This window comes from Stegostoma tigrinum, chromosome 5 (assembly GCF_030684315.1).
Source record: "Stegostoma tigrinum isolate sSteTig4 chromosome 5, sSteTig4.hap1, whole genome shotgun sequence".
Classification (NCBI taxonomy): domain Eukaryota; kingdom Metazoa; phylum Chordata; class Chondrichthyes; order Orectolobiformes; family Stegostomatidae; genus Stegostoma; species Stegostoma tigrinum.
The window spans coordinates 61,184,295-61,200,075 of NC_081358.1; the positions used below are offsets into that span (position 1 = coordinate 61,184,295).

The 15,781-nt window shown below is 40.9% G+C and overlaps 1 protein-coding gene and 1 long non-coding RNA gene across 7 annotated transcripts in view; one reads left to right on the forward strand and one right to left on the reverse strand.

Annotated features, from left to right (window-relative positions):
• rims2a (regulating synaptic membrane exocytosis 2a) overlaps positions 1–15,781 on the forward strand; it is a 908,436-nt gene that overhangs the window by 383,781 nt on the left and 508,874 nt on the right. For all 6 annotated transcript variants that reach the window (XM_048528687.2, XM_048528689.2, XM_048528688.2 and 3 more), the window contains one exon: positions 4,183–5,132. In XM_048528687.2, coding sequence (XP_048384644.2) covers positions 4,183–5,132 — 950 coding nt within the window. The remainder of the gene's footprint in view (positions 1–4,182; positions 5,133–15,781) is intronic.
• LOC125451518 (uncharacterized) lies at positions 3,193–15,016 on the reverse strand. The gene is made up of 3 exons (XR_007247318.1): positions 14,911–15,016; positions 10,809–10,861; positions 3,193–4,898 (listed from the first exon to the last, which is right to left on the reverse strand). It is a non-coding gene; the product is annotated as an uncharacterized LOC125451518 (long non-coding RNA).

Below are 15,781 nucleotides of genomic sequence, written 5' to 3' on the forward strand. Positions count from 1 at the left end.
AGGGGGGGGGGGAAGCGGGTGGCGGCCATGGACACCCGCATGGGCCCAAGCTATGACTGCATCTTTGTAGGAAACGTGGACCGGTCTGTTTTCTGCAGCTACACTAGCACCAGCCCCCACCTCTTCATTGACGACTTTATTGGTCTGCCTCATACTCCTCATGAGGAGTTTGAACAACTCATCAACTTTACTGACACATTTCACTCCAACCTCAAATTCACCTGGACCATCTCTGCTTCCTTCCTCTCCTTCCTGGAACTTTATGTCTCTATCTCTGGTGACCACCTCAAAACTGATGTCTATTTCAAGCCAACCAACTCCAATAACTACACCTTTCATAGGGACCACTCTCTCTCTGACTCCCTTGACTGCTCCACAGTCCCTACTAGCTCCACCACACCCAGCATCTTCCCTTGCAACCTCAAAGTGCTACACCTGCCCCTACGCCTCCGCCCTCACCTCCATTAAATATCCAAACCAAATTTTTCATATCAGTTGGGTTCACCTATACATTCATCAACTTGGTCTACTGTATCTGCTGTCCCCTACATGGCCTCCTCTACATTGGGGAGACCAAGGGTAGACTCGGAGTCTATTTCATAGAGCATCTGCGCTCTGCACACGGCAAACGACAACACCTTCCAGTCACCACCCATTTTAATTCCCTTTCCCACTCCCTGGATGATATATCCATACTGAGTGTCCTTCAGTATCACAGTGACAAACTGGAGGAACAACACGTCATATTCCACCTCAGGAGCTTACAGCCCAATGACCGAAACATGGAATTCACCAGTTTTAAAATCTCCTTATCGTCAGCCTCATCCTGTGTCCTACCCTCCCTCTTATCCCTGCCTCCTTGACTTGACACAAGCTGGCAATCTTCTCTCCCACCTATCCGCCCCACCCATCTCCACCACACCCTACCTGTATTCACCTATCACCATCCCCCTTAACTAACCCAGGAACACCCCTCTCTCTATTTATTTCCCAGCTCCCTTCCCTCTCTGCATTTCTGAAGAAGGGTCCTGACTCAAAACGTCAACTTTCCTGCTCCTCTGATGCTACCTGGTTTGCTGTGCTCCCTCAGCTCCACACTGTTTTCCCTGACTCCATCATCTGCAGTTCTTGCTGTCTCTATTTAATTGGCCTACCATCTTTTGAAGCCAATTATAATTTCCCCTGTTTCTGACTGAGGGACTTATATTTGCCTTCACTAATCTTTTTTCTCACGCATTTTTATCACACATACACACACATTGTAAACGTTTCTATGTTTCATGCAAGCTTACTCGTAATCTGTTTTCCTTCTCATAATTCCTTTGGAGAGAGGAGAATATTATCAGAAAAAGGAGGGAAACAAAATTGTGTCAAATGCCATCCTTATCCTCTGCTGAGCTCAAATTAATCACTCCAAGGAGCATGTGTTTACATGTGAAAAAAATGAACAGTTCTCATCTTGAGCATACTCTATTGAGTTCCACAATTCTAGATCAATGTCTTTTGTGACTTGCTTCTTAAGTTTTGAAATTGATCCATAGGTTATGCCTTTGATATTTATCCAACTAAGTGTTCTTTGTGTGTGAGTCCAACTGATGAGGGTTGACAGGTGGGTTGGATAGTGAAAGGAAGGCGCAGCACAGGAAAGCCTGTTGCTATCCTCCTATATTGAATTCACTTCTTTCAGGGGGTTATAAGAGAATCATGGCTAGTGCTCTTTCCAATTGAACAGTCATTGAACTTGATCTTCTTTCTTTCATGTCAATGTGTTCTGCTTAACTGTATTGTGTGTTATAGAAAATGTTGTTGGAAACTTGAGGCATTATAATTTAAAAAGAACACTTTACTGTCAAACCATCAGCACATATTATTAACGTTTGCAGATCCAAATTATTTGTGTTTACATGATTTGGAGCTCAAGTAGAATTTTAAATCATGTTTTTTGAAAACTGCTTTCAGACTCTTTCAGCATCATTTTGCTGCTAGGATAGTAGTCACAGATCATGGAAACAGACTCTTTGATCCAACTAGTATATGCCAACCATCTTTGCAAACTAAAGAAGTCTCATCTGCTTGCTCCTGCCCAACATCATTCCTAACCTTTCCTATTCATGTTCATATTAAACATTACAATTGTACCTGCTTCTACCACTTCCTTCAGCAGCTCATTTCACAGAGAAACCACTCCTTTTATAAAAAAAAAGTTGCTTCTCATGTCTATTAAATATTTCTCCTGTCACCTTATGTTTTATGAACTTCTTTAAGGTGACCCCGCATCCACCTAAGCTCCAAAGAAAAAGGTCCCATCCTATCCAGTCTTTCCTTATAACTCAAACCCTCCATTCCCAGCAACATCCTGGTAAATCGTCTCTGAATCCTTTCCTATTTAATAATATCCTTCCTATAGCAGGCTTCTACAGATTACAAGTAAACATAAATTCGAAAAGAGGTGCTGTACAACCTCAATATGACATCCGAACTCCTATACTGGAAGTTCTGAGCATTGAAGGCGAGCATGCTAAATGCCTTAACCACCCTGTCTACCCATGATGCAAATTTCAGAGAATTATGTACCTGAACCCCTAGGACTATCTGTTTTACAACACAATCCAAAGCCTTACCATTAAATATATGTCTTGTCCTTGTTTGTTTTGCCAAAAATGCAAAATCTTGCATCCAAAATTAAACTCCTCTGTCCCTCCACAGTCCATTGACCCAATTGTTCAAGATCTCTCTGTAATTCATTCCTGCCACTTACCCTTATTCTGGATTCAATGAGGAAAGATTCATTCTTTGTTTCCACATTATCATGATTCAAATCTTCTACATTTAATTCTTGCTCTGTCAAAGGTAACCCTTCTGATAAGCTGCAATGAATAGTGGTGACTAAATTGGAATGTCTTCCAAAATTGGCTGGGTTCCAACCACATCAGAAAATGATAAATTGCTTAGTTGTTTGCAGTGATAAAGCATATTTCTATATTACTTTAGCAATATATCAGAATTGCTATGTATGTATGTATGTACTTATATCTGTATCAGTATAGTCGTTTTAAAACTAATATACTGAATAGACAAAATATGCTGGGCAATAACTTTGGGATTCATCATTCAAGATTGGAATATGAAGAGCATTTTAATAATACGAGGTCAACAATAACATGTTACTATTTGTGTTGCAGTTTCAAACAATGTCTACTATCTTTTTAATTACCACTGCTTTGCATGGCATTTTGGTAACACCACTGTAGAGTTTTGAAATTGCAGGTTGTGAAAGAAGTTAATTCAAAGCTATTACAAATGGAGGATTTGCTTCAACTTAAGTGCATGATTTGGAGTGAAATAATAATTTCTGTGGTACAGAGGAGAATGCTAAAGACAATCCTGCATTTTACAGGCATAACTGCAAGTCAGTAATCAGTTAAGTACCATAATCCTCCTTAGAGGGTAAAATCTTATTTGACCTCCAGCTATATACAGCACATGATAACAGATTAAATTGTGAAACGCATCAGTACTCTTCCCGGTAGTCTTCACTTTGGGTCATCACCTGTCAAAGTTGAGTTGGTGGGTCTTGCTTAGTTTTGAGATGGCTCTCAAGATTCCAATTTTTAAAATGTGGCTGAAATTGTGTTGTACAGGGGAATAACTGTGTATGCAAACGTTGGCAAAGCTGCAATTATTGCAAACTTCCGAATGTAATTTTGCTGAGCCTGGGAGATTAAAAATACTTTCCAGACAGGATTTGATGCATTCTTTTGGACAGAATGCTCTCCCACTCCCAGATGTGCAATGGCAAATAGAAAGGTAAAGCCAGATAGTGCATTTAGCAAAACTGCATTTTAAAACATGGTTATATTCTTAAAATAGGCATATAAAGTAGTAGAAGGATAATCTGTGGATTTGAACACTTTGCTGTTCATTGCAGTGTTTTCTAAGAAGTGGTTAAATGATCTGACGTTGAAGTGCTGTGTTCTGCTGCACTGTTAGTTCAATCAAAGATTAACGACAGTTAAATAAATTGCTGTAATATTTTCATTTATGATGACCATATAGTAGCCTAATTGATGCTTGACTGCCTTCACAATTTCTAGACAAAGTCACTGAATCAAATGTCTGCCTTTTAAACATTTTTGGTAAAATAGCTCTGATTAATGTTTTTTTCGGCTTATGTCCACTCAGGAAAAGGAGCCCATCAACGTCCAGGGAACACAATCGAAAATACGATCAGAGCGATGAGAGAGTAGATTCGTCACAGAATGCAGGTTTGGAAAGTGCAATGCAACGATCTCCAACAGAATATGCAGATCGTGACAAACGATCCCTGCGTGGGCCACGGATTTATGATGATTCTGAACATATTGAGCACAGAGGAAGTAGGGACTCCAGTCGTAGAAGTCGAAGAAGGTCTCAAGAGTTCAGAGATTTTGTAGATGAGGATATTGATGTACAAACTAGAGATGAATATGAAAGACAAAAGCGAGAGGAGGAGTACCAAGCTCGTTATCGCAGTGATCCAAATTTGGCTCGTTACCCAGTCAAACCTCAGCCTTATGAAGAGCAAATGCGGATGCATGCTGAAGTATCTCGGGTGCGTCATGAACGAAGACATAGTGATGTGTCGTTGGCTTATACAGAGATAGATGATGCACAAGTCTCAATGCATAGTATGGAAAGGCAGTCGAGACAACGCTCTGCATGTGACCGTAGAGTTCCTGTGCAAAATCAACGTTCTTACTCTGTGGAAAGAACTCAAGACATGCAAGGGTCAAGTCCTGGTTGGCAAAGGACCCCAAATCACAGTCCACCGACACCTCGTCGAAGTCCGCTCCCATTCGATAGGAGTAACATGCGCAGTTCAGAGTCATTGCGGAAACAACATCATTTGGATCCAAGTTCTGCTGTTAAGAAGACAAAACGGGAAAAGATGGAAACCATGCTACGAAATGACTCGCTCAGCTCAGACCAGTCTGAATCGGTAAGGCCACCACCACCCAAACCACACAAAACAAAGAAAGGAGGTAAAACACGCCAACTGTCATTGAGTAGCTCAGAGGAAGAACTTGCAACTACTCCAGAATACACCAGCTGTGATGATGTTGAGATTGAGAGTGAAAGTGTCAGTGAAAAAGGTAAGCATTAAGAGACTTTATTTCACATTTTTGCTGGTTTATATTATCATATAATTTTAATTAAGTTAATATTGTGCAGATGTAGATTCAAAATTTAAATAAAAGTTGTTTAGCAGTTTAAATAAAAGTAGCGGTATCTAGTTGCTTAGATCAGACTGTTCACAAATTTGATCCTTGTCCATTGTGTAGCTGCGGAGCAGTAAGGGGATGATAAATATCATTAGCTCTGATGGGTAAGCAACTGAAGATATATTCCCGACAACCTTTGCTTGTCATTGTCCAGTTATGCTTGCTGGATAATGAGATACTATATGTGAACTTGAAATGAGCAGAGGGCTGTGCTCAGTCATGTGTCTCTGTATCAAATAAGAGAAACTGGAATTGTTCTTAGAGCAGTTAAACTAAGCAGAGATTGGATAGAAATGTTTAAAATGTTGAAGAGTTTGGATAGACTTAAAAAAAACTTTCAGCAGGTATTAGGGATAGTCAGTAATCAGAGGTAGCAGTTTAAGATGATTGCCTAAAAGACTAAAGGAGATCTGAGAAAATACTTCTGGCAGTAAATGGAAAGGATTTGGAATGAACTGCTTAATAGGAAACATTTGATCATAAAAGAAAATCGAAGTAATGCTTGTAAGGGAAAATAACAATACCAGGGCTATTCAAAAAGAGCCAAAGAGTGGGACCAATTATCATTTGAAAAATCCAACATTGACATAGTGTGCTAAGTGCCCTCCTTTTCTCCTGAGGTATTTTACGCAGAAACTCAGATGAGGTATAATTGTGCATTTGGGACCATTGGAATAAATTCTATTCAATATTGTCTGGTGAGGAAGGAAAACATTGGTAATGGAATTCTGTGCTTCAAAAAAAGGATTAATTTGGAAAATGCAGTTTTTAAAAATCAACAACAAAGATATACAACCATCATTTCCAGTTTCAGAATCGATTGAAATGTAAAAACTCATTACGAAGCCATTTCTTAATGTCTGCACTACTATTTATTCTGCTAGATTATCTTCAATCATTTTCATTTTGTGTTGTTACATAAACGTGTTCTATAGTTTGTGAATTGTACAAAATGTGATGCAGCTCTGTGAATTTATCATTCAACCAACTGATTCATATTGCCTGGGTAGATCAAGTTCTTATCACTAGTTTGCATTGAATGAGCAGATGTCAGCTAAGTTAACAGTTGTTTTCCACTTGGAAGCGTGAGAAGAGGCATAGATTAGGTTGAATTTTGATGCCTGAGCATTGAAGAATCTGCTAACGTGCATCATCCAGACATGCAAATGAATGCTGTCTGACACACCATTACAAAGACTGAGTTTGATTTGTGGGGAAATGACAGCATTTATAGTTATCGGTTACCTCTAACTATGCTTTTTCTGCCATTTAAGTAATTTCTTTGGAATTTATTTTGAATCCAATTATTATGATGAATGGAAAACTTGTGGCCTAATTGCTTGGATAAGAATGGTATCTTTTTAAATGTTACTGACAACCGTTGTTATAATGTTCAGAAGAAACCTGTGTTTTGTATACATTTGACTGAAGTATGGAGAACCTGTCATTCCTGTATACCTGGTCAGAGTGGAAAAGTGAGGGCTTAGCTAGATATAGACCACCCTATGCAAAGTAATTGCCTATATTAGCATGCCTCGGTGTTTTGACTTGATGTGGAATTTTCAGTTCATAATGTATCAAGTTTATATAATGTAAAGCTAAATGTTCCTGTATGCCTGCATCTCAGCTGTCCTTGATTTGCTAAATCAGGTAGAAACAGACCTACCTTCTTATCAAAATCTATTTAAGTAGATATTCTTCTGGTTGCAACAAGAAGTCCCAGTTCCTACATGAGTACTAACACAATCTTGGGTTCCACATATTTGTTGAGAACATCAAGCTTTACTTTGGCATTACATCTTACCGCTTATTAGAAAGACCAAAGCTAGTGCCTCAATCCTTGCCACGAATTCCTTTCACTAGCCACCAACTCTGTTCCTCTCACCAGGCCACATTCTGAAGTGGAACCAAACTGTTGGTAAAGATTTCTGTCCTATTTGATGCCGAGCTGGTCATCTTTTCCTATGTTGTTTCCATTAATAAGACAGTTTATTAATAATTCTGTAACTTTGCCCATCTTTGTCCCATCTTATTACATTTGCCGATGCCTTCTTTCTTTGAGGTTTCTACTTCTTGGCTTGAATAATCTGATGCCGTCCTGTCCAACCTGTCAATTTGAGCCTATCCAAAACTCTGCTGTAATATAATCTTCTATTCCCGCTTATGCTGACAGACCCTTATTGACACTTGATAAAAACCAAAAGAACTGTAGATGTTGTAAATCAGGAACAAAAGCAAAATTGCTGGAAAAGATCAGCAGGTCTGCAGCATCTGTGAAGGGAAAAAGAGAGGTAATGTTTCGGGTCTGGTGACACTTCCTCAGAACTGAGGAAGCGTTTTGAGGAAGGGTCACCACACCCGAAACATTAACTCTGCTTTCCCCTTAACAGATGCTGCCAGACCCGCCACAGCTACCTCGAATACACCACCTTTCTGCAAAAATGCCTTCCCCTATTCCCAATTCCTTTGCCTCCGACGCATCTGCTCCCCAGATGAGGCGTTCTACTGGTATACATCTCAGATGTCTTTGTTTTCCAAAGACCACAACTTCCTCCCTCAGTGGTCGAGAACTCCCTTGACTATGTCTCTCGCATTTCCTACAACTCATCCCTCATGCCCGCTCCCCGCAATAACGAATCAGAACAGAATCATCCTCGTTCATATGTACCACCCCAACATCCTCCCGATCCAACTCATCATCCTCCAACACTTCCACCATCTGCAATCCGACTCCACCACCAGGGACATTTTTCCCTCCTCACCCTTATCTGCTTTCTGGAGGGACCACTCTCTCCGTGACTCCCTTGTCTGCTCCACACTCTCCTCCAGCCCCACCACACCTGGGACTTTTCCCTGCAACCGCAGGAAGTGCTACACCTGCCCCTACACCTCACCCCTCACCCCCATCCCAGGCCCCAAGAAGACTTTCCACATCAAGCAGATGTTCACCTGCATATCTGCTAGTGTGATATACTGCATCTGCTGTTCCCATTGTGGCCTCCTGTACATCACGGAAACCAAGCGGAGGCTTTGCTGAACACCTATGCTTGGTTCGCCATAAACAACTGCACCTCCTACTTGTGAACCATTTAAACTCCCCCTACCATTCCTCAGATGACATGCCCATCCTGGGCCTCTAGTAGGGCCACAACGATGCTACCCAAAGGTTGCAAGAACTGCTTGGGAACCCAATGGTATTAATGTGGACTTCAAGCTTCAAAATCACCCCTGTCCCTACTGCATCCCAAAACCAACCCAGCTCGTCCCCGCCTCCCTAACCTGTCCTTCCTCCCACCTATCCCCATCTCCTACCTACTCACCTCATTCTGCCTCCTTGACCTGTCCATCCTTGCTGGACTGACCTATCTCCTCCCTAACTCACTACCCACACTCATCTTTACTGGCTCCATCCCTGCATCTTTGACCTGTCTGTCTCCTCTCCACCTAACTTCTGCTCTATCCGTCTTTTATCCATCTCCCCCTCTCTCCCTATTTATCTCAGAACCCTTTTCCCCTTCCCCATTTTTGAAGAAGGGGCTAGGCCTGAAATGTCAGCCTTCCTGCTCCTCTGATGTGTCTTGGCCTGCTGTGTTCATCCAGCTCTACACCTTGTTATCTCAAACTTTTCCAGCAACTTTGTTTTTGTTCCTTATTGACACTTTACAGTAAAGGTAAATCTTCCTTCTCATTGTTGGTAAATCTTGCAAAACAAGGAGGAAGAAAAACACATGTTCATGTGTGAATACCACCTTCCCTTTAGGTTTGTAGTGTTATCACATTCCATCACCTCTTCAAAGGCAACTTCCACTATACATTACATGCCATGGATAAGATGCAGTTTAGGAACTCACCATGTTTCTGTCAGCATCTCTCAAACCCCTGTCCTCTACCATCTCTAAGGGAAAGGGCAACAGCAATGTCAGATTTGCAGCACTCGCAAGTTCCCCTTCTAGCCACACATCTTACTGACTTTGTAAATTTTCACTGAAGCATGGCAATATGTTTACCACAGTGAGTGCTTCAAGAAGGCTGCTCACCACAACTTTCTTTGGGACAATGAGGGAGAGGAAGTAAATGCCAGTCTTGCCAGCAATGGTGACATTACACAAATGAATCAAAAAGATCTGTGGGAATCCAGTAAGTTGCTGATACACTACCCTCTTTGAATCTCCTCCTCCTCTTTGCACATTCCACCCCCATGCAAATCTTACGTACATTGTTGTTTCATAGCTTGACAAATAGACCTCATATTTGACTATTGCTATCGAGTTGTTAAGTCATAGTTTTTGTGAAATAAAAACATTTGTTTCAAATTTTATTTTCACATTGAGAAATCCTAAAAATCTGATAGATTAGTTGAGGAGGTTTAAGAATATAGAGTTAGAGTGGGAAAGTGAAATGTCAACCATGAATCCTGAGTAGTTGTAAGTAGTGTAGTATTAGTAGTAAGTGGTTTTATTTATTTTCGAGCTGTTTCTGTCGTGACACAGCAAATCCTAAAATTATTATTGGGAGACAACGGCCTAGTGGTATTAGCACTAGACTTTAAATCCTGAGACCTGGATAATATCCTGGGCACCTAGGCTCAAATCCCATCCATGACAGATAGTGGAATTTGAATTCAATAAAACTCTTGAATTAAGAACTTAACCATGACTATGAAACCATTGCCAGTTGTCTGAAAAACCCATCCTGTCACCAGGAAAGCTGCCTTCCTTATATGGTCTGGCCAGTTTGTGACACCAGACCCACAGCAACCTCTGAGCAATTAGGGATTGGCAATAAATACTGGTCCATGTTCCATGAATGAATTAAAAAATACTAGGTGCTCACAAAACATTGAAAAATGACTGGGAAGGACAGGCGTTATGAGATAGCTGAGAATTCTGAAATCTGAACCTTCATTGTACTTATTCAAAAATCTGTCTATCTCATCAAAATTAGAATATTTTGCAATGTAGCAACCTAACTGAATATGACTGGGCACTGCAATTTCATCTTATACCCAAACTCTAAGCCAATCACTTAACTGAAGCCAGCCACTTGTGTGAGGAGAGTTCTACATCTGCTTCCTCAGGTCTGTGTGGACCCAGGCCTGTGTATGCCCAGCAAAATTCACACTGTCATATACAGAAGGTGTAGACATTTGAGAAATCTGGGACAAATGCTGGACAGTTGCTCAGATGTGGGATAGAAGGTTGGTATGGTGGCTCAGTGGCAAGCACTGATGTCTCACTGTGCCAGGGACCAGTGTTCAATTCTAGCCTTGGACAACTGTGTTGAGTTTGCACATTTGCCTGGACCACACAGAACACGAGTGTGGCTTCTCCACACTGGGAATGGTGTGATTTCTTTTCAGGCCAAATAACTGGTTAAAACTCTCTTTCCAAAGTCAGGAGGCTGGAACACACCATTTGGGCAAGTGTGGGCGTTGTTCTTGGTCTATTTCCAGCCACACAGATATTTGAAATCTTCCAGAAACAACAACTTCTACATTCAAAGGTCAATGATGTTCAGTTCATGTTGAATTGAGTAAATCTTTCATACCTTGATGTGAAATTTTGTTTGAGTTCACTCTCCGTGGATCTTCCCCTTAAACCCTGAAAAAGGAGCACAAAACAAATTCAGGACATGATTCTAGTTATACACAACAGTTTTTCGTCTCTTATTTTACCAGAGCTGTAAATGCCTGACCCACTCCTTCATCCTGGTTGAATTTGGAACTCAGTTTATTTACCCTACTCCCAGTTTTCACCCTCCCTGTACTGTGGGTTGACTTTAGTTCTCTAGCTGTTAGAGAGGAGTGAGGAGGAGACAGTGGAGGGTGCCAGTCATTGATAAAGGACAATCTTGTGTAAGAGAAATTAAAAACACAAACATAACGTGAATTTATTTAACTTTTATCCAGAATATCAGGATCTATGACTGGACTGGACTGGACTCAATTAACACCAACGTAAACAGAACACAATGAACGTGGGTCAGCCCGGTTACGATTAATTGAAAAATCCATTCACTGTAGTTACTTATGAATTTGTTGGTGCCTCCGGAGAATGGATGTCTGACTGAATTCCCTGTCTGCACACAGGGCAGGGCAATGGGTTGCCATCAGTATGAGTTTTCTTGATGGTTGGTGTGTTTGCAGAGTGGACCATTATATATCTAGCTTCCTTCTTTATACCCTTTCTTTAAACAATGCAAATTAAAAGGTCATGTCTCCACAAAGTGAACACAACTCAAAATCTGAAAGGAAATTTACTAATTTCAATCAACTCTCTTTCAATATTTTCAACCAACCTGTTCAAACATGATGACACAGATATGGATCAGGTGGAATTCAAATACAGACTTTCTGGTGCAGAGGTACAGACACTATCACTGTGCCACGAAAGTTCTCATAAGTGATGTTTAATTAAATAAAGCTGTTTACCTGTGTATCCTCACGATATGGTTAATATACAATTAGCCAGATGATACTTGTGAAATTAAATACAGCTGTGCCACATCGATAACTGAGTGTGAGCAGATGAGCTTACATCCTTCATTGGAAGTGAGTTCCAACCTAGAGAACTAATGGCTAATCTGTTTGGCTGGTAGCCTATTAGCAATGCCAGACCTCAGTTATGTGCACTGCTTGGACTGCATCTAGTCTTTGGCATGAAGACAGCCACATCCAGCTTCAGGGAAGTCCTTGGTTTTGGATTGGGAAGATGTGGGGAGTGGAGTGAGGTCTGCAATTTTCAGAGGCCTGGCAGGAAATGACAAAAGTGAGAAGGATACCTTGTATGGGAGAGGCTGGGGTGCCACTGATGTGCACAGGCCACCTCCAAATTGCATGCATCCCCTTTCACCATTTCACCAGTCTGGTTAAAAAATTGCTTACTATCTCCCACCTGCCCTCTACCACCTGTCTACACCCACCCTCGAATGAGCGTCCTACCCAGACTCCTCACTCTACGGTGTAACCCAGCATTTATCCTAACTAATCTGCCTAATCTGTGCATCCCTGGACACTACCAGCAGTTTAGCATGGCCAATCCACCCTCTGTGCACCCACATCTTTGTATGTTGAGAAGAGACTAGAATGCCCAGGCAAAATCCACTCAGACACTGGGAGAATCTGGAATTGAATTAGGTCCCTGACACTTTGAGGTTACAGTGCTAACCACTGAATCACCATGTAACGTAAGGACACTACCAGCGTAACAAGACCGCCGAATTACTTTCCATCCACTTGCTACAAGATGCCTCTCGTAGAAAGTGGGATTTCATAGTATCATAGAATCCCCACAGTGTGGAAACGGCTAATCGGCCCATCAAGTCCACACTGCCCCTCCGAAGAGCATCCCACTCAGACCCATTCCCCTAACCCTGCATTTACCATGTCTAACACACCTCAGCTAAACATCCCTGGGCACTATGGTCAATTTTAGCATGGCTAGTCTACTTACCCTGCACATCTTTGGATTGTGGGAGGAAACTGGATCACCTGGAGGAAACCCATGCAGACACCTGGAGAATGTGCAAACTCCACACAGACAGTCACCCGAAGCTGGAATTGAACCTGGGTCCCAGGCACTGTGAGGCAGCAGTGCTAACCACTCAGCAACCTGGCTGCCCAATTTGAACCCAGATTTGTGACCCTGAGAGGGGGGAAATGCCACTGTAATATTCAGGTAAATTGTTAATCAGCTCAATTGCCTTTTTAAAAATGAGTTAGATATTGACTTCGATGCCCACCTTCTTACAAGTAGTTTGGGTGGGTAAGCACCAGTAGACTAGCTACTCATCATATTTTATAACCCACTGTCACTGAAAACACGCCTCACTAAAAGTTTAAAATAAAACAAACACCAGTTAATGACAATTACACAGATCCTGTTTGACCTTCAGGAGCATTTGCAGTTCTTCAATCAGTTTGTTACCCCAACACTGTGGGTTCAAACCCTTGAAACAGGCAAGAAAGGGTCGGTGCTATGTTCAAATTGTCCTGCTTGGTTTGTGTTTCCTTACTATGTCATTCACCCCTTACCCACCTCACCATCTACGCCAGTGAGCAAAACTTGGATCTATCAAAAATGAGTGTGGGTCTTGGCATCTGGGTCCCACATACCTTTTTAAAAATTGTCATTATTTTCTTTGTCACAAAAAATTATTTTTACACAGTGGATGTATCCTTGAATAATAATTCTTATTGAAGTTATGCCTGATGACAAACTTGGATCAAATAATCAGGGCATTTTGAATATCTTTGAGCAAGTTTTGAAAATTCCAGCACTGTTAATAATAAAATCACAAGAGAAAACCTGTTATAATTCCAGCACGCTTATGTTTCATATTATGGAACTGCTTTGAATCCCGTGGTGTAGACTTAAGATTCTGTCCATGTATTTCTAAAATGATCCAATTTATCCTCAATGCAGAATGATCCTGTTGACCAGAATATTGAGGTCAACCTAAATTGATGATTGGAATCTTCTCCACTTTAGACAGTGCAGCAGGTTTTTCCCTAAAGCTTGGGATTTTCACTGATTTAATATGGGAGGATTTTATAATCAACTTTTAATTAAGATATTGTCACTAGGATAAGTTTAGTTTACAAGTTAGATTTAAATGCACAGAACAATTTAATATGAAAATACACATTGGACAGAATTTCAGGGTTAGCCTGGAGTTGTGCTTGTTATGTACCAAACCAGTTTGAGGCAGAGGAGGTGATTAACACATTCCGCACAGGAATTTGGGGCTTACATCAACTCATTTGCCACCGAGACCTTCATCTCTGTGTTTGTTGCTGCCAGACCTAACGATTCCAACACAGTCATGGCTGATCTCCCATATTCTCCCTATCCAAATTTAAGACCATTCAGAATGTTACTGCCTCTGTCTTAATTTGCATTAATTCTGTTGATCCATCTCTTCTCTGCTTTCAATTATAGGTTAATTAATGCCTCTAATTGAAAGTTCTTATGAATATTTCTATGGCCTTGTCCCTTCCTACATCTCTATGATCTCCAGCTTGATAACACTCTTGATATACTTATGCACTTCTGATTCTACCTGCTGGAGTGCTTCAGAATTTAATCTCCAAACCACTGGTGGCCGTGCCTCCAGCTACATGATCTCTTGGCTCTGGAAGTCCCTCTAAACTCTTCACCTCATTTTAATTGTACAAAATAGTCTTTAAAAGCTACCCCTTTATGTCACATGGTTTTGTTTTATAATGGTCCTTCGAAGCACCGTGAACTATTTTAATAATTTAAAGACGCTATATGAATGAAAGGCCAGAATTTTACAGTTACCCACCATGCCGTGGGACCAAGTAAACTGCCTTGGACATCCTTCTCATTACTCTCCTGTGACCTGACCACAAATTTACAAGGGGAAAATAACATTCAGTATGGCCTTCCAACAATCATCCCAGTTGAGGTCCTTAAGTGGCCAATTTTTGAGGCTGACAGGAGTATTATTAATGTACTGGAGTCTTATACAAAAAAGAGAACAACACTGTCAAAGGCCCCTTTTCCAAATTGGATACCTTCTCAACTCCTCAACATCAGCTCCCCAGAAGATGTCCTCTCTCCTCCCCCCGTCTCTTCATCCTTCAGGGCCTGACCTTCTTTCCGTGCACTAACAGCCCCATATTTACCTTGTTCTGGATTTTAGGAATTGGAATCTGGAGACTGCTTGTGGTTGTAGTCTGGGCCCCCTTCTGCCGCTGACACTGCTGTAACTACTTGGCTTTCAGCTCTCAGAGGCCACAAAGATGTGGAGGAAATGACATTAAGTTCTTGTCTTCCTTAAGGAAGTTGAAAAGAAATGTGTATAAGTCTTTAGTGGAAGTTAAATACGGAAGTGTTCTACCATATCGTTAGTATTAATTAGTTTCAGAGAATTTCCTAGTCAGGAAGTAAGTCATTCACAACAAGTTCATTTCTTAGAATGTAATTGGCCTTTTCATATTTCGAGAAGTGTTTCCAGGTGACCTATGTTCATAATGTTTCATTTGTTCACACGGGTGAACTAATTAATTTGTTTATACTTAATTTTGTCTCACTCAAATGCTTATGACCATTCCATTAAACATTTGCAAGATTGCAATCCCCAATTTCACACCATGGGGAACGCATTGTAATAATCCCGAGGACATTCTATTGTATGACTAGACATTTGACATCAACTTTAATGTAGAGAACATCAAATGTATTTATGGAAGAGACCAATGACACTGAGATTGAGAAAGCAATGAGCTGTGTTTCAAGCTTCAGACTTCTATCAGTAACTCACATATAAACAATTGTTTATTGTCCACAATCTTACCAAATCTGAACAGATACGTGTTTATTGAAACTGCATATTGTCCATTATCTGTTTACTGAGATCAATAAAAAGGTGCTGCTTTCTATCCTCCACCATTTTAACTTCACTTTTGGTGCCACTCATGTTTACAATTGATTCAAAGTTACTTTTAAAAAAAGGCCTCTAACTTGTAAAAGTTTCAGATATCCACCCAAGCACTA